Raw genomic sequence first — 19,387 nt, forward strand, 5'->3', positions numbered from 1 at the left:
AAAATCATATGACAGACACAAGAGGTAACTCAAGAAGACTTCTTAATTCAGCAAGAATTTTAGACAAAAATACATTACACTTCAAAAACAGGAAACGACTGGTGAACTCACTGTAAAAACGAGAAACTAAAATATGTGTGTTTCTTTACTGCAAAATAATACTTCCACCACCTCCTCCATGGTGAGTCGCACGCCGATGACGTAGACCTACCTGTAAACCGGCTCAGTTGCTGTAGTGTTACTGCTGTTTCCTGGTACAGAAACCATTCAGGATTAACTACTATCCAGTAACTACTACGATGTCCCATCAGACTGGCATTCAAGGTAATTCGGCCTGTAACTTTTACATTTAAAAGAGTAATATACATATACTTGCTGAAAATACATTTCTTTCTTTTTTAGATAACAGACGGTAACTGGAAAATAATGTATAGTTAACATAACGTACAAATCTCGTCCACGAAATGAAACGAAATAGCCACGTCGAGGGGTAAAGGACTATGCAGAACTGAACTCGAAGATCGCACATTTTAGACTTTGGATCTTATGTCTTTGTTCTACTTAAAGACAATCGTGCTAAGAACATATGCTTCCACTCGAGATGTTACTAATTGGGAATAAAACCTCTCTTTAAGAGATTTTTCATGGATGTGTTTCACTGAATTAAGCAAAGAAAAACACAGATTCGTCTCATATCTGCATATTTTTACATCAGCAAAGTGTCATATTTAACACGTACACATTTGGTCCTCGTCTCTTTTGACTGTGCCAAATGCAGTACTTTTCTTCCGTGAAAATTTGTTTTTGCGGAGCAGTAATACTTGGTGATGAACACTTATGTACGTTTATTTTAAAATATTGATGGTTTTTAACTTTCTGATTATATTTCTGGAATGGGTACATACTCGTGGTTTGTTTTTTATTTACATATATGACAACGCGTTTTGTCTGAACATCTTTAAAACTCTGATTTTAGCTGATGATGGAGTGAAACACATCTTCTCAAAGGCCAGAAGCGGAAAATACAGAATTTTGAAGATTATTATAGAAAACGGTAAGTTAAATAAAAAAAAAATGAATTTCTACAGTACATACATATTGTTCTATATTGGGATAAAGTGTAAAAACTAGTGTCTTTGTTAGCCCTTTTTCAATAGCACATCTAAATCACATAGTGTATCATGGCCGCATCAAAGAATCTAAAAGTAAAGCAACCAAGGAAGAGTCATTATATGACTTATCTAAATGTCATAGTATGTAGCATAGCTACCTCATAGTTTGGGCTCCATTTCGAGTCTATGAACTACATAGTGGGCGCTGAACAAGATCCAGCTCCTATATATGATTCTAGTCAGTTTTGGATAAGTTGCCTACTCAGTTTCAGGCAGTTTAGAAGTATTTTTGTATTTAAATACATGTCTTTGAACTGCCAGTGAAAAGAGGATTCTTCCACTTGAATATACAAGCACCAACAGATCCAAGAATCAAATCTCAGTTGAAAGGACTGTAGGAACGCAACAGTGGATTAAGTACTCTTGTATTCACGGCAATGGAGTGTGAAAACTTGTATGATGATTGGATGAGCAAGTAAGATTTTCACTGTACACGTGACAATATTACTACTACTAGTACTACCACTACTGTGCCAAGTGATTGCTATCTTTTAAATTCAACTCCTACTCCTGCTCACTGTCTGTGTTGAGTCTGCACAATTTTCTGATATTTGTATGGGATTTCCTCTGAGTATTCAGTTTTTTTTTCTCCTACATCCCTAAAGATGTGCTTGTTTGGTTATTTGGAAACTCTAAGTTGGCCCAAGTGTAGGCATCTGCTTGTGGAGCCTGAAATAGAATAGTGCCCTGTCTGTTTAGCTGCATTCAGCACTTCTGTGATAGGCCCCTGGCAACCTTGGATTAAACAGGTTTGAGCACAAATCTACAGTATATCTGTATTTTGTATATAAACAAGCATTCCTTAGTTAATATTCCTTTAATATTTCCTTATGTCTAAGGTGACTTTCATATCCAAATTATTAGATACCAAAAATATAAGCAAGATGGAGCAAATAAACTGGTTTAGCTCAACTTGAACATATGATGAAAAAAAGAATGAATACGAAACCGAAATAAGAATATGAAATTGAAAAAAAACAAGAGATTCTTCAGAGTTCTATTAAAAAGGTTAAATAGACATGCATGTTAACATTCAGTACTTTTTTCCCAGTTGTTTAAAGGTTATGCATAGGGCAGTGCTGTCATTTACTCTCCAGATTGCCACCCATAGTTTTTGAGAAATAAATGTTAAAAAACACAAAGAGTTCATGTTGTATAGATTTATTGTTATTCAGTCTTTTTAACCTTTTAACCAGAACATTTGTAGTATCTATGTATTTGTAAGGTTTTTGTAGAATAATGTTTGAAATGTTTATATTTCATTGACAACTTAAAACACTTCTAAGTGCGATCAATACTCAGTATTCACTACCACAATGAAATTAGAAGTAGAAAATGTAATGGTTGGTTTCTCTAGTTTTGTATTATGTCTGCCACGTTACTGCACGATTAATTTCATTTATTTTATTTTTTTAATTATACCATTGTCTAAGTTAATTACCTCATTTAATTCTTGAATATTTGTTATTTTTAGAGAAACTAACAGTTGGTTGCTGCAAAGAAGCTACAAAGTCATGGGAGCAGGAATATGATTCTTTTGTTCTTCCATTGTTAGAAGACAGTCAGCCATCCTATCTCCTGTACAGATTAGACACACAAAATGCTCAGGGCTATGAATGGATATTTATTGCCTGGTCACCAGACAATTCCCCAGTGAGTAAACCTTTTCTTAGTTTCTAGCTAATATAATTTGCTATAACTTTATTTTTGAGTGTGCATAGTTAGAAAACATCAGACCCTTGCCGATGTCTACATTGTATAAATTACTTGAATTAATGAATGCATAAATCATAGACACCTTTCTAAATAAATGAGGAATCCCATATTTAGAGCAAGTGCATTACATCATAGGCTTTATACTGTTTAAAACGAAACACATAAGAATGTCTATTTCTCTGTCTTTTATAATAGAGTACATTTGATACCTCTGCTAACTAATGTAAATTATAATTTATCCAGACAGCCCTGTATCTACATCACCAAATAAGCATTGTGGTTTTGCCATGTTTAATTCATTGTAAAAATATATCCTGCTTCCTATATGACAGTATGCTTGTGGATGTTAATTCTACTTGGATTAAATTACACATTTGAAGATGACAGTGAGACTTAGTAGGCCTCAAGATTTAGGTCCATAACAAATAAAGAAAAATATACATGGCCAAATTAACAAAAAATATCAGTTAAAATACTTTCTGCTGTATCAAATATTGATCCTTAAGGTGGTGAATGTACAGTGACACTGGATTAAATTCAGATGTATTTTTGTTTTTATTTAAGGTTCTATTAATTGGGGCTGTGTAATCCTAAGGGATAATATCCCCCAATAAAAAACAAGACAAAACTTTTGAGCTGTGCTTCAGTGTGACTTCCCAAACCGACTATCTATCACGATAAATGTAAGAACTAAAAACTGAAGATTAGATTTTGTCACTAATGACTACAATAGAATTTCTTACCACATACATTAGAAGTTCACTGGTGCCCAACAGTGTTTTCAGCATTTATGTAGCATTTTTTCAGCAACTGGCATCATCATGACTTGTGCCTTTGCGTATTTTAGATATTTTAATTTATATCTCATCAGACTGTTATGCTTTGGGCAACATATTTTGAGAGGTTAGAGAGACTTTTCAAGGTAGATGAAGTTGGTTTATTCACAATGCTATATATATAATAAGTTATTAAATGTTATTTATAATCATTTTCCTGTTTCAAAATAGGTAATGCATGATGGACATTTTTTCACTTTTGTATGTTGTATTATCATCAATATTCTAAGCAAGTCTCCATCATCTCATCCATTTCAACTTGTGACATATACTATTTATGACACAAAACTTTGACTGGCTACTCAAGGTCATTCGCCTTTTTATTTTTGAGACACTCTCTTGTTAATTTACTATAGTTATTTTTAAAGTTATACAGACTTTCCCAGTCACTATCGAAGATTAGTAGCCTTTTACTTTAAGTGTCAGGATAGTGTTAGGCAGAGCATGCCCATGATTCAGTTTGTGTCACACATTATTAATGCTATGAACTTTGACCAGTAACAATTTTATTCTCATTCAACCACAAATTATTTTACCATATACACTATAATCTCACTCACTTTTGTCTTGTTTAACAAACTCTCTGGAGATTATGAAAAAGTTTTATTATAAATAAGGACATCTTTCTTGGAATACCATTGTATAGGGACAAAAAGTATTGGAAAGCATTTTGGTGAAAATTATACTTTAATCAATTGCTTCTCTTGATCATAAACTAGGAAACTTGCTAAAAAAATGAAACATTTGCAAAAAAATGTATAGATACTGAAAGTAAAACCTTTCTGAGTCTACTGCACAACTAACACTTGAGGACTTAAATGACCTTGTTTTTCATCCGAAATTTTCACAGCTTTTTTGGAAATAGTAACTACTTAAATAATTTTCCACTTTTGATAGTTTTACTTATTTATTTTTTGGTAATTGGTGTTCTTCATTTCATAGGTACGACAGAAAATGCTTTACGCAGCAACAAGAGCAACAGTCAAGAAAGAATTTGGAGGTGGACATGTTAAAGATGAGATATTTGGAACTACCAAAGTATGGGTCTTCAGTTACTTTGATATATAAAAAATGTACTGTAAAGGCATTAATCCTGAATAGGTAGATATTAACATAGGTAAATATTTAAGCATGTTTAATTATCGATTTAACTCGGGCATGAAAAATTGTGTTGTAGTTTTTTTTTTTTTTTTTTGTTAAGCAAGTCATGATACAGGTAATTGCCTTTTTTATACTAAATATTTATGGCTTTCATTATAGCACACAGTCATCATTCTTATAGCATTAAAGATTAGAACTGTACATTTTCCACCTTAACTATTCTTTCTTGTTACCTTTTTAGGATGATGTATCTCTGAATGGATACAAAAAATATCTTGTATCTCAATCAGCTCCTGTTCCTCTTACTGCAGCTGAAGAAGAATTACGACAAATTAGACTTAATGAGGTAAGTTTTTCTGGAATATTGGTTGAAGAACAATATATTTATTTTTAACGAACCAATTACATGACATTACTAAAACTGGGCTAATTAAAACACACAGTACAAAAAAAAGTTCATTGGTTTATTTATACTATTGTGGAGTACACAAAAGACATAATATGTAATGAAAACCAGGTGTAGTTCTTAGAAATCAACATGTTTATAATGCCAAGATGTACCACAAAGAATGTAGAATTGTTGTAGGCAAAGAGTGTATTAATAATACAATCTGCTCTAGTAAAACTCATTATACATTACACATTACTGGTTAAAAGTTTTAGAACACCTCAGTTTTTCCAATTTGTGTTCAGGTTTAATCAGCTGAAATGCAATGAAAGACCTAAAATTGTCAGAGGTTTAAATTTAAAGTTTAGGTTAGCAAAAACTGAAAAAAGGAGACTTTGTCCAGTCTGCAGGAGTTCAAAGCCTGTATTTCAAAGCCCTATTTTGTCCTTTAAGGAATGGCTTTCTTACTGCCACCCGTCCTGTCAAATCTGCAACACACAGTCTCTTCTTCACAGTAGAAACTGAGACTTGCTTTTTTGACCACTGTTAAGCTGTTCTTGTGCTATGAGGCGCCTGTCACGCAAGCTGGTGACCCTCAGAAACTTGTCTTGTGATGGGGTTGTGACTTTGGGTCTTCCCAATCTCTTCCTATCAGAGTTTTTCTACTTTCCAAATGCCTTTGGATTGTGTAGGACACAGTACTCACTGACACTGATTTTCTTTTTGCAGTTTCTCTAAATAAAAGGCCTACACTTCCAATGCTAACAATGCTCTGTCTCATTTCATTTGTTTAATTGCCACTTTCTCACCATTATCACTGGAATATTGTCCAAGGAGAACTTCAGATGGAGTAGTACCAGTATGTGTTCCAACTCTGGTTTAAGACAGACTAATTTTTTTTAAGTTATCTACAGAAGTTAGGACACTTGTGCAAATTGTTTCCTTCAACATACAAGACTTAATTTACTTTAATTGCTGCAGAACATGTGTAGCTTGTAACCTATTAATTGTTCCCTGAAGAAGGGCCATTTGTAATATTCTGATATTTCCTTTTTTCAACTTTTGCTAATTTAAAACTTAAATTTAAACCTCTTATAGTTTACTGCATATATTTTCAACATTTAGGTCATTCATTGCATTTCAACAGATTAAATTGGAAGGAAAAACTGAGATGTTCTAAAACTTTTGACCCATACTATACATTATTTTGATACTCTGTATACTGTAGTAGTACTCAGTATTCTTTAGTAATATGTTGTGTTTACTTTCTTTGGATTAAAGGAAAATAGTATTTCTAACTATGGCTGTAGTATAAAGATGTGCCCACAGGTTTTCTAGATTGTAAGCTGTATTTTGTCAGAGAATTAGATTTGCTTGGCTCAGCGTAAGCAATTTGTGCCTTTAGATGCTGCTTGTTTTTATCGTACATAATAATATATCTCTTTAAGTCATACCCTCTTATCAGGTACTTGGCATTCAGTATTTTAGCTCTGCACGGCAACAATTAATGGATATGCTAATTACAACTAGTGTTGTAATTTGATTAAAAAATAGCTAGTTACAACTACTCTCAAAGTCTAATCACTTTAGCAATGATATGAGTTAGCATTATCATTTTTCATAAAAGTATATTTATTACATAATTTGGATATTTTAATTTATTTATTTATTGCAAGCTTTTTTTGTCAGTATAGCTTTTTACTTGATTGTATTTTTATCGGAATAAAATACACTTAAGAAATTTTAACAAGAACACCTTAAGGAAGCATATTTTAAAAATTAGGTACAGTCTCTTAGAATTCTAGACTCAAGTTTATAAAATGTCATAGAGGTCCACACAGTTACACTTCTTTAAGAGTGTAGATTTTATGGGTCATGTGAGATTATCATCTTTCCCCTCCAGAGCTCAAGCAATGCAAATGTTAATGAACTACGAATTTACAGGGATTTGCTCATTCACACATATCAGGACCTGAAAATTGCCTGGGTCAGTAGTGTTAATACATGAAAATTGCCTCTCCAGTGGAAGAGGTACTTAAAGATGTGGAAAAGTCAGAGCAAATTATGTTCGTTCTGCTTTTTTTTCTTGAATTACAAAAATAGATTAAAACAATATACATTATTGTGCATAGTAAACTGAAAGGTAGGAGAACCAAATATGAAGCAGCAAGGATCCAAAACTACTGTACACATTTTTACTAATCTAGAAAGTCAAATAGTTACATTTCCACCAACTATTGTTTCTTTGCCATCTGTCAGTCACCTCAGTACTCCTAGATAATTTCTTATTTTGTTTTGATTATTTACACAAGACTGACAGAAAATGAGAAAATATAAGCTTATTCTTCTTTGTGCATTAATAATGAAAACTGGTTCTGCCCATTCCATCATTTCTGGAGAAGCCAGTGCCATAATCGTACAATACTAATAGAAAATAAGGCGTGTACCAATATGATATCATAATTCTCAGCTGCTGTCACCCTTGTTGCATAATACATTATGGATCAACTGTATATTGATGTCAGTAGGCAGTTTCTACCACAACATTTTCATAAACAGTAGATCACTCTATAATTGCCTGATGGGGATCTGTAGAAGAATAGTAAAAGAAACAGTTGTGATTATGTTGTCTTATAGGTAGTTTGAATTGTGGAAGTGTGTTCACCTTTAGTCTACTTTATCCATTTAGTTCTATTGCCAGTCACTCTACTGACCTAAACCAATAGCATTATGGGTTATGACACTAAGAAAGCACAACTGGTAGATATGGAGCCTTGGCATATTTAATGAATGGGGCATTAATAGAAAAATGCCAGTAATTCAGGATTAAAAATGAAAGCGGATGATAATGGAACTGGCTCTCATCTATTTTAATATGTGTCAGAGAGAGTTGCAGGTCCTTTATTGATATTTCAAAATCAAAGAAAGAGTGGTTTAAACTTGTGATAGCAGCTGAGTGCCAGTTTCTGTCTTTAAAGTTTTTAGCCATAAAAATAAGGCATTTTTGGGGTGATTACGTATTATTAACTATGGTGGATGCTGTTTCCCTTGGAAATATACTAAAGAGGGAAATGGGTCTTCTTAAAGTATGTGAGTGTCAGGACAAACAAACACATTGACTTCTATTGTCTGTCAAGTTTTGGTCATAGTGTGGTGTTTTGTTCCTTATAGGTTGAACTTAAAATACTGACAGCAGTGTCTCTAAAGCTAGATGTACTATAGAGTCATTTTGAATATGTATGTTGAGTGCATTAAATACTAGATGAATACAGACCCAGATGCAGTTTGCAAGTCAGTTAGACCCTGATGACCTTATCCTATCCACAAGATCGGGGTAACTCATAAGTTTTTGAATGAGGGATTTTGTTATGGAGAATATTCCTTTAAAAATGCTAATGTAAAATCAGATGATCTCATGCATAAAAAATCATTATCAAAGTTTTAGTGGTGAGGTTTATCCCTCTGTCCATGACTTTCTTGGGCCTGCCTCTTGGTCTATTCATCTCCACCTCCATTATACCATATCTCTTCACTCGGTCACAACTGTAGCTTCTACGTGACATGCCCAACCCACCTTTCCTGCAACCATTTCAGTCTTTTATCAACCAAAGCATTTGGTGCAGGTTTACACATGATATTTATTATATGACTGTATTGTTCTAATTATGATTTTTTTTTTTTTTTATACAAGATTGGGATATTTTTAAATTGGGGGTGGGGTGGTGTGCATATTGGTCTGAAATAAAGTACAACTTTTTTAATAAAGAAAATTAAAGTAGCTTTTACTTCAATCATTTCTAAGCCACAAACTGTCAAAAGGAGGTCTGCAGTTCACAAAGTGGTAAGATACAAGTGTGTTCAGTCTTAACATCTTTGCTACTGTACATCTTTATATAGTTTAATGCTATGTTAAAAAATATTTTATCTATGCAATAGTTTCTTATATTGTAATAGTTTTAATCAAACCAGTAATTCTAAAAGAGTATAATGCATCATATAGATACTGTATGTTCAGCATGAAATAAACTGAAATTTAGGATATCTAACGTGTAATTAAACTCTTCTTTCTAAAGTATATATAATTTTGGAGCAGTATTTTGCTTGGGTGTGCATGTTTGTGGTTTTGCAGTTTTCAGGAAGACACCTTAAGCTTTACTTCTAATTTGCTTATTTATGTAAACATTAAAATAGTTGTCATGGTTATTTCTGACTTTTGTTGAAAGACAGATGCTCATTTAACTGATTTTTACATATATATTTTTTAGGTGAAAACTGAAGTTGGTGTTGACAGTAAACATCAAACTCTGCAAGGAGTTGCATTTCCTGTTCACAAAGAGGCACTTGAAGCACTTAAACAATTTAGAGACAAGAAACTGAACTATGTTCAGCTTGTAAGTAAAATGGTTGACTAAAAATAATCTTAATTCTGCAGATGTTTCTATTGGTTATTGCATTTTTTGGGAATTTTAATTGTAGAAGTGGGTAAATGTGCCACTCTTGATAATGTCAGATCCGTTAGATTTTAAATGTAAATCTTCCCATGTTTAACCAGCAAGCAATTTAGAGTACTGAAAATACTGTACAACAGAAGCTGTTGAAAATATTTGTTTACGGTTGGCTGTTTTTCTTTCATTTCCATGATTTATGTGGATTGTTTTCAGTTGAAGTGGTGTAATGTTTGTCATAATTTATAAAGAAAGTACAATTCAAATTAATTGACTGTTCTTTCATTTCTTTTGTACCACTAAAAACAAGTACTGTATGTTAATGCCGTCAAAGCCTTTAGAGAAACTATTCAGTGTGAGATTGGGGAGGGAAAGCTAGATGTGGCAATAGTTCTTGGCCACTACTGGGCACACGGTCCCAGAATGGAATGTGTAGGACAGTTCTTTTCTAAAAACAGTACAGCACCATAGAAGCTTCCTAAGAGCCCTGGCTCTTAAAGATCACACATGTGCTGTAATCTCCTGAACAACCAGAGTGCACAGTAGCTTGATGGCCTTAAAATTTCCTGGTCCTGAATCAGGACTGAAAGTGTGAGGAGAAGAAGAACATAGGCTGGGGGAGGAAGGGAGACCAGAAGTATAGTGTATAAACTTGCTCACACTGTCTGTCCTTACTCTTTTTTGTTCTTTAAGATGCTCCTCAAGTCTCTAATCTGCTTGTCATAGTTAGCAACAGTATATTACTGATAATTTATTCAAATCATATTTTGATATTACATTTGTAACAGGAAATAGACTTCCAAAATGAAAACATAGTTTTGTCAAGCACATCTCCAACTGACATTAAGGATTTGCCTGGAAGAATTCCCAAAGAAGCAGCTCGTTATCATTTCTTTCTATACAAGCATTCTCATGAGGGAGATTACCTGGAATCTACAGGTACCATAATGATACTGTAACTCAAAACCTATTTATTGTGTGTTTACCCTTTCATGGGCACAATTTTTGGTTTAAAATGCTGTAAAATTTTACCAAGCTAAAGATTTTTTCTTTTTTTGTTTGATTTTTATTGTGGCTTTGAAGAGTTTTTCATAATGTGTAGTTAACAGTTTCCTTAGTATTTGTTGTGAATGTCTTAAATTGTATTTTGAGTGAAGTTTGTATACTGTATACTAAATTCTGTGACTATATATGTTTCAGTCAAATCAGATTCACAAGAGTATAAAATTAATGTTTCCTGCAACAAACATACAGTATATTAACACAATAATAACAATTTTATATTTTTGCAGTATTCATCTATTCAATGCCAGGATATAACTGTAGTATACGAGAAAGAATGCTTTACTCAAGTTGCAAGAATCCACTAATTGACATGGTTGAAAACAAACTGAAAATTGAAGTGGCTAAAAAGGTAGGAACTGTTATAAAAAATAAAGCTGCTTACTTATTAGTCTGTGAAAATCAAATTAAATGGTATGGTAAGGACCTTAAGTATTTAGCTAAACGTCAGGTAGAGAGGAATAGAGCAGAAAAGGTGAAAGATGACCCAAAGAGATTCTTAATGTATTTTAATAGTAAAAGAACAGTCATGGAGGTGGTGAAGTGTACCAGGAATAGTAAAAAGGAATTTTAAACAATACAGTGAAATAGCGTATGCTCTAAACTCACATTTTTCTAAGGTCTTCATATGTGTGGAAGTAGATAAACTCCCAGTGGTAACAGGGATTACTAAGGAGGTACTGGGAGATTTACAAATTGTTGAAGGAGAAGTACTGCTTAGATTAAATAGGGTAAAATCAAACAAATCACCAGGACCAGATAATATTTACCCTCAAGTTGTCAAGGAGGTTAGCGAGTGTATACCCTTGACTTATATTTTAAGGAAGTCACTGAGCACTAAGGAAATTCTGAATGACTGGAAAATGGCAAATATTATCCTGTTACATAAAAAGGTTGATTGGGCAGATCCAAGCAACTATATGCCAGTAAGCTTAATGTGCATCAAAGGAAAATTAATAGAAGGAATTATTAATGGTAAGATTGAGCAACAAATGGCAAGAACAGGAATTTTACAAAGAGTCAGCATGGGTTCAGAAAAGGGAAGTCATGTTTTACTAACATGCTGGGATTTTATGAGGAAGAAACAAAAGGTTATGATCAAAGTAGAGCATATGATCATATTTATCTTGACTTTCAAAAAGCATTTGTTAAGGTGCCACATGAGAGGTTGGGCATCAAACTAAAAGAAATGTAAGTTCAGGATGTGGTGTGTAGATGGGTGCAAAATTGGCCTAGACATAGTAAGCAGAGGGTTATGGTGTAAGGAACCTTATCAGAACTGGCTGATGTTAATAGTGGTGTTCCATAGGGTCAGTGCTAGGGCCGCTGCTATTTTTTTATTATATATATATATATATATATATATATATATATATATATATATATATATATATATATATATATATACTGTATACAGTATACAGTATATACAGGTGCATCTCAATAAATTTAGAATATCATCAAAATTAATTTATTTTAGTAATTCAATTCAAAATGTGAAATTCATATATTATATAGATTAATTACACCACAGGAAGGTATATTTCAATATATCAAGCATTTATTTCTTTTCATTTTGCTGATTATGGCATACAGGTAATGAAAACCCAAAATTCAGTATCTCAGAAAGTTAGAATATTGTGAAAAAGTCACACTCCACTTAGCTAATTAAACCAAAACAACTGCAAAGCTGTCGTGAGCCTTTAAATTGTCGCTCAGTAGGCCACACAATCATAGGGAGTACTGCTGACTTGTCAGTTGTCCAGAAGACAGTAATTGATATGCTCCACAAGGAGAGTAAGCCACAAAAGTCTTTCAAGAAGTATTTCTTTCTACTTGATTTCTGAATTCCTTTTGTTTTCTGTTCCTATTCTTACACCGCGTATGCTATGGCGGCATCGGCTAGTATATATATACATATATATATATATATATATATATATATATATATATATATATATATATATATATATATATATATATATATATATATATATATATATATATATAATATAATGATTTGGATAGGAATATAACTAACAAAATGGTTAAGTTTGCAGGTGATACCAAGATAGGTGGATTGACAGATAATCTGGAAGCCGTTGAATCATTACAGAAGGAACTGGACAGCATATAGCTTAGACAGATTTCTAGCAGATGAAATTTTATGTCAGTAAATGTAAAGTACTACATGTACAAAGTAAAAATGTTAGGTTTGAATACACAATGGGAGGTATGAAAATTAAAAGAACACCTTATATAAAGGATTTAGGAGTTGAAGTGGACTCTACACTATCAACTTCCAGACGGTGTTCAGAAGTTATTAAGAATGTTAGGTTATATAGCACAATGTGAGTACAAGTAAAAGGAGATTATGCTCAAGCTTTATAATGCACTGGTGAGGCCTCATTTACAATACTATGTACAGTTTTGGTCTCCAGGCTACAAAAAGACATAGCAGCACTAGAAAAAGTTCAGAGAAGAGTGACTAAGCTGATTCCAGGGCTAAAGAGGATGGATTAAGAAGAAACAGTAAAAGAGCTGAGCCTTTTCAGTTTAAGCTAAAGAAGAATAAAATGTAACATGACTAAAGTGCATAAAGTTATGAAGGGAATTAGTACAGTGGATCAAGACTGCAATTTTAAAGTGAGTTCATCAAGAGCACGGGGACACAGTTGGTAACTTGTTTTGTGTAAATTGCACACAAACATTAGGAATTTTTTCTTTACGCAAAGAACTTTAGACACTTGGAATGAGCAATGAAGTAGTGTGGTAGATAGTAGGACTTTAGGGGATTTTAAAACTTTTAGACTTTGTTTTTTAGAAGAATTAAGTGGATAGGACCTGCAAGCTTTGTTCAACTGAATGGCTTGTTCTTTTCTAGATTGTTGTAATATTCTAAGAAAAAATAAAATTTGATTTTATAATAGAAAATTGCCTTTGACTATTTTTATTGTCTTCATAGTTGATTATTGTGGTTTGTTGTTGCAAGCTTAATCTTTCATTATTAAAACATTATTGAAACCTCACATCACATCACATCATGCAGTACATTCAGAAAGTATTTAGACCTCCATACATTTTTCACTTTTTGTTATGTTGCAGCCTTGCACTAACATCCGTTAAATTCATATTTTCACACTTCCAGCAACATTCAGTGACAAAGTGAAAACAGAATTTTAAGATTTTTTTTAATAAGAAAGAAAGATAAATATCACATTGACACAAGTATTGTTAATGCACCTTTGTCAGTGATTACAGCTTGACGTCTTCATGGGTATGATGAGACAAACTTTACACTTGGTTGTTTTGTGTGTTGTGAGGCCACTCTGCCATAAAGCCCAGAACAGTGGAGTGTTGCTGGAGTGGTTGTTCTTCTGGAAATTGATCCTATCTCCACCCAAAATTGTTTTTTTCTCATTCATAGTGAATGGCAGGTTCTTGGTCAACTCTCTTTCCATAGCCCTTCTTCCCCTTTTGCTCAGTTAGGCTGGATTGACAGCTCTAGGAAGAGCTGTAGTTGTTCCAAACTTAATCCATTTTGCTCCGTTTAAGAATTATGGAGGCCACTATGCTCTTGTGAACTGATCTGTACCTCAACACAATCCAGGCTCTAAGCTCTGTGGGCAATTCCTTTGACCTCATGGTTTGGTTTTTGCTATGATACACATTATCTGCTGTAGGACCTTCAATAGATAGGTGTGTGCCTTTCCCAATCATGTTAAATCAATTGAATTGACCATAGGTGAACTCCAAACAAGGTGCACAAACCTCTCAACGCTGCTCAATAGAATGGGATGCCAGTGAGCCAGATTACAAGTGTCATAACAGAGTGTCTGAATGCAAGCATGATTTCACTTTTTATTTTTAATTAGCTGAAATACCCGGCATTGCCTGGGAGGAAAATAAAGTGTGTTTTTTTTAATTGTTTGAGAAAAATAGAATTGAAAAAAAAAAAACTTTAAAAATAAATTTACAAACATTGAAGACTCACTAATGTGCTTGTATTGTTTACTGAAGTGCCTAGTTATACAGTATACAATGTTTTTAATTTTTACATATTTAGCCAATAAATAAAGGTTCTTAGGACTTCCTACCCTTGAATATGCCCATAAAGTTGTCCATGTGAGAAACAGGCTGTGTCCAAATTCATTCCAGCAATTTTCAATGATTGTCCAAATTTTCTAAGTGGATGATAACAGACATACAAGACCGCATCTCCAATTAGTCTGTTACAATTGAAATTATTTTACAATCAATTAAAGGTTAAATATTTTATTTATATAAATAATATTAAAAGTTTAAATATCATAGCTATATTTGGTCTATACTTTAACTTCGCTTTTGATAACTTAATTAAATTATTTTTTTGATTATAAATGTATTAAAAAAATTCCTCCTTCTTTTTTATGAAAAAATTGTAACACCAACACATTAGCCACAATGTTACAAAACAAATTATATTTAGTTCATTAATGAATAAACAAAAATTGCAAAGAGAGCTGTTGAATCCACAAAATAAAATATAGGATGTTTATGGTAGATAAAAATAAAATTGCTTACTTATCTTATATATAATATAATAGATAGCCTGTTTTAATCAAAATATAATTGAGGAATACGTTAAGTGTAAAAATGATGGGAAAAACGAAGCCTTTTTTAAGGTGTTTTGACAGATTAATTTTAGTTTTGTGGTGTAGTAACAAGTTTTTACATGTAGAGTTTGACGATGTAAAAAAAAAAAAAGTCAATTAAATTATTATTATTAGATTGATTTAATTATATTACCACTACAACATTGTTAGAATAAAAATAATGCAAGATGAAATATATAGTTAACAAAAACAAACATGATGCTACAGATTTTTCATGATAAACCTGTCAGTTGCTTTTACAGAGCACACCAGAAACGTGTCAACTGGATGATAACATACATACAAGGCCGCAAGATTGTTGCACTCTGCTTTATATATAAGATATACAGTATATATATGGCAGCTCAAGTCACAAAGACAGAATGAGTCCCAAAAATAATTGGGATGCCAGCCCGGCCAACTCTATTTATAATTTCTAAAGCAACAGGCATATGGTGGTGCTCAAACATAAAGAATGCTGACAGCCCACTCCAGTTCGCCCCCCTAGTGGTCATTCCAAGTGTCAACTGGATATATATATATATATATATATATATATATATATATATATAGACAAATTTGCAAAAATTTCTAAAATACTCACTTTGTCATTGTTTTGTATTGTGCATTGCTTGATATGGTTAAAAAATTACTTTAAACATTTTTAGCACAATGCTGCAACATAACAAAATTTGAAAAAAAAGCGAAGGGGATACTTTCTGAAAGCACTGCGTAGTCTGTATATAATTAAACTAATCAGAAAATGTTATAATAAGAGGAATAATGTAATTAATTAACATACATCTATCCCGAAGCATGACAAAAAAAGGAAAAATGATTACTTTTAAAAACCTGCTCATTCTAGCCCAATTTAAACACCAAATAGATATGTCTTTGAAGTTTTGATTATAACTATTATAGGTTAAAAACACATACATTTAGCATAACAATATGACAGTGTAGGGTGTAAAAACTACAGTATGAATCTCATATATCAATTCAGCTAATTAAATTTGGTCAGAGTGATGAAAACAAAGCAGATGGTAAAAAAAGATTGTGTCCCTTTTCTGTTTTAATGTGTTTTTTTTTTTGGCTTCCAGATTGAAATTGACAATGGAAATGAGCTAACTGCTGAATTTCTTTATGAAGAAGTCCATCCAAAACAGCACGCACATAAACAAACATTTGCAAAGCCAAAAGGCCCAGCAGGCAAACGGGGTATTAAACGGCTTGTCAAAGGACCTGCAGGTGATGACAATGAAAATGATTAATGTGTCATCTCTTTGTTTGATGTTGCAAACATTCCATAATGTTTATAGACAAAATTATTTCCAGTGAAAAAAACAATGTATGAATTACTCTTCTAAATTTAATTTGTGATTTGTTTTATGCACTTTTAGGGTATACAAAAAATAAAACACTATGGTAATAATGTAGGAATGCTTTATGCAGTTTCAGTTATCTGTTATATTTAGAAATGGATTTTAAAAAGTCCAACAGAATTCTTGATTTTATAGTTTCATAATTTCAAAAATATATTTAAATTATCAAGTAAAACTGATTTATTATTATGTGCTGCTGAAAAAAATGATTACTTTTAGAATGATTTTTAAACTAAGGTAGACAAAAAGTGATTCTGAATAATGCTCAGACAAAATTTAAGTAAAAATATTTTTACAAAGTGGTAAAAACTATGTGCTATCTGTATAAGCTATAACGGTTAGCACTGTAATAACAAAGATGCTGTACCCTATCCTGAAATTTTGAGAAGAACAAATTACATTCTTTATCAAAACCTGTGAATCTTTAATAAATGAAACTCATTTGGGTAAATATACTTGTTGACCATTACATGGTACAGGATTACACACTCTTTCAAGTTGTAAATATATTTTTGCATATTTGTATTTGGAGTTTACCAAATAAATGTCCAACAGATAAAATGCAAGTTTTACGTTATTTATTTATTTATTTTACGTCTTGGATGGAATTTGTTTTGATGGATATGTTTTTAAGGATGGAGTTAATATTTACTACAGCTGTTAAATGTACCTCTGTTATTTTTAAGCAGAGACGAAAATATCATTATATTTGGATTGTACTCAAATTCAGCAAAAATATGAAGTTTCTTGTGACCAAATGCCATAGAGAATACTGAAATTAGAAAGTTTTACAAGTAAAGTCGGCCCTTGAAATTCACAGGGGTTAGGTGTGCAGGACTGTAAAAAATGCAAATACATTCAACAAGGTAGGCTAACTTATACAGACATACACAGAGAGGCAATACAAGTACAGCACAATTAAAATAATACATGGTGCTGTATTTAGATAACAGTAAAATACAAAACTCATGTTTGTACCGTATACCAAGGCCTACCTTGTAAATTGAAAAAACATTAATATCCACATTCTCCGCTAGTGTAGCTCCTTGGCTTCACAGATTCCCTGTTCATTTTTCTTGACATACTTTACTAGCAAGATACAACAGCTGACTTCACTGAAAATATCATATCCAATAACACAAAATTTCTTGTTAGGTCATTACTTTCTTCTGTCTTTTGGAAGCACTTTCAGAACCATTAGAAACACCACATTTTTTTTTTTTTTTTTTTATTTATTTATTTATTTTTTTATTTATTAATTTTATTATAATCAATACATAGTAATCAAGTTTTACAAAAAAAAGAATTATGCTAAGAACAGATCGATCCCCACCCTTGAGAGAGAGAGCAAGCCAAACGGTGTAAAATTTAAGGCTTTTAAAAAAATACCTAAATCAACAAATTCTCTGTGCTTTATAAATCATTTCAAAATATTACTGATTAGATCCTGCCATGTTTTGAAAAAAGTCTGCACAGATCCTCTAACTGAGTATTTGATTTTTTCCAATTTCAAATAATATAACACATCAGTTTCCCACTGACTTAAAGAGGAGAGTTTGGGTTCTTCCAGTTTATCAGAATAAGTCTGCGTGCCAACAGTGTAGTGAATGCAATCACAATTTGTTTGTCTTTCTCCACTTTAAGACCCTCTGGAAGAACCCCAAACACAGCTGTTAATGGGTTAGGAGGGATTGTGAGTCCAAGACTGTCTGAGAGGTAATTAAAAATTTTTGTCCAGAATAATGTTAATTTGGTGCAGGCCCAGAACATGTGACCCAGTGAGGCTGGGGCTTGGTTGCAACGCTCGCAGGTTGGATCATGCCCTGGAAACATTTTGAGAGTTTTAGTCGAGACAGATGTGCTCGATATATAATTTTGAGTTGTATAATTGTATGCTTTGTGCATATGGAGCTTGAGTGAATTCTCTGCATTGCTACTTTCCACTCCTTTTCTGATATATTAATTGAGAGGTCATTTTCCCAGTGTCCTCTTGGATCTTTGAAAGGAAGGGATTGTAAAAGGATTTTATATATTGTAGAGATGGAGTCTAACTCCTTGAAATTGAGCAATATTTTTCCAGCGTGGATGAGGGTGCAAGATGAGGAAAATCTGGAAGGTTCTGTTTAACAAAGTTCCTGATTTGAAGATAGTGAAAGAAATTTGTAGCTGGAATGTTAAATTTGGACTGTAATTGTTCATAGGATGCAAAGACGTTGTCTATATAAAGATCTCTAAGCAAGTTAATTCCAAATTTTTCCAGATATTAAAACTGCATATGTTTGTGAGGGTTGAAAGAGGTGGTTCTTTTGCAGGGTGCCACAGAAAGAAGCTTCTCCGTCTTAAAATGCTTTCTACATTGGTTCCAGATTCTAAGTGAGTGGAGCACAATTGGGTTATTAGTGTATTGCCGATAACGTGTGTTTATTGGAGCACAGAGCAGGAATACAAAGAAGTACTGCAGGATTTTACTTCTATTGCGGTCCATGCCTGTGTATGTTCTTCTATTTGTGTCCAGGTTCTTATCGCCTGTATATTTGCCGCCCAGTAATAAAACTGGAAGTTAGGTAGAGCCATGCCACCTTCTGCCTTTTGTCTTTGTAGGGTCGCTCTTTTGATGCGTGGATGTTTAGAATTCCAAATAAATGAGGTTA

At 32.8% G+C, this 19,387-nt stretch overlaps 1 protein-coding gene across 2 annotated transcripts; it reads left to right on the forward strand.

Moving 5' to 3' along the window:
- The first annotated feature begins 205 nt into the window (after positions 1-205).
- Positions 206-17,308, forward strand: LOC120533848 (twinfilin-1-like). Of its 2 annotated transcripts, none has more exons than XM_039760888.1 (9): positions 206-324; positions 977-1,054; positions 2,647-2,825; positions 4,667-4,762; positions 5,067-5,171; positions 9,479-9,604; positions 10,447-10,597; positions 10,951-11,072; positions 16,455-17,307. In XM_039760888.1, the coding sequence occupies exons 1-9, from the start codon at positions 300-302 to the stop codon at positions 16,623-16,625; spliced, it is 1,053 nt and encodes a 350-aa protein (XP_039616822.1). In that variant the 5' UTR covers positions 206-299; the 3' UTR covers positions 16,626-17,307. The 2 variants fall into 2 exon arrangements, with proteins under 2 accessions (XP_039616822.1, XP_039616821.1); XM_039760887.1 differs by lacking the exon at positions 206-324 and adding an exon at positions 441-839 and having other exon boundaries at positions 16,455-17,308.
- Positions 17,309-19,387: the final 2,079 nt, after the last annotated feature.

This window comes from Polypterus senegalus, chromosome 8, assembly GCF_016835505.1.
Source record: "Polypterus senegalus isolate Bchr_013 chromosome 8, ASM1683550v1, whole genome shotgun sequence".
Taxonomy (NCBI): domain Eukaryota; kingdom Metazoa; phylum Chordata; class Cladistia; order Polypteriformes; family Polypteridae; genus Polypterus; species Polypterus senegalus.

Bases quoted from the DNA above. Each gene is read 5' to 3' on its own strand.
- LOC120533848 (XM_039760887.1), top strand. From the start codon at position 773: ATGCAGTACTTTTCTTCCGTGAAAATTTGTTTTTGCGGAGCAGTAATA. The intron at 2,826-4,666 runs GTGAGTAAACCT...TTCATTTCATAG, and splicing joins GGTCACCAGACAATTCCCCA to GTACGACAGAAAATGCTTTA. The intron at 10,598-10,950 runs GTACCATAATGA...ATATTTTTGCAG, and splicing joins AGATTACCTGGAATCTACAG to TATTCATCTATTCAATGCCA.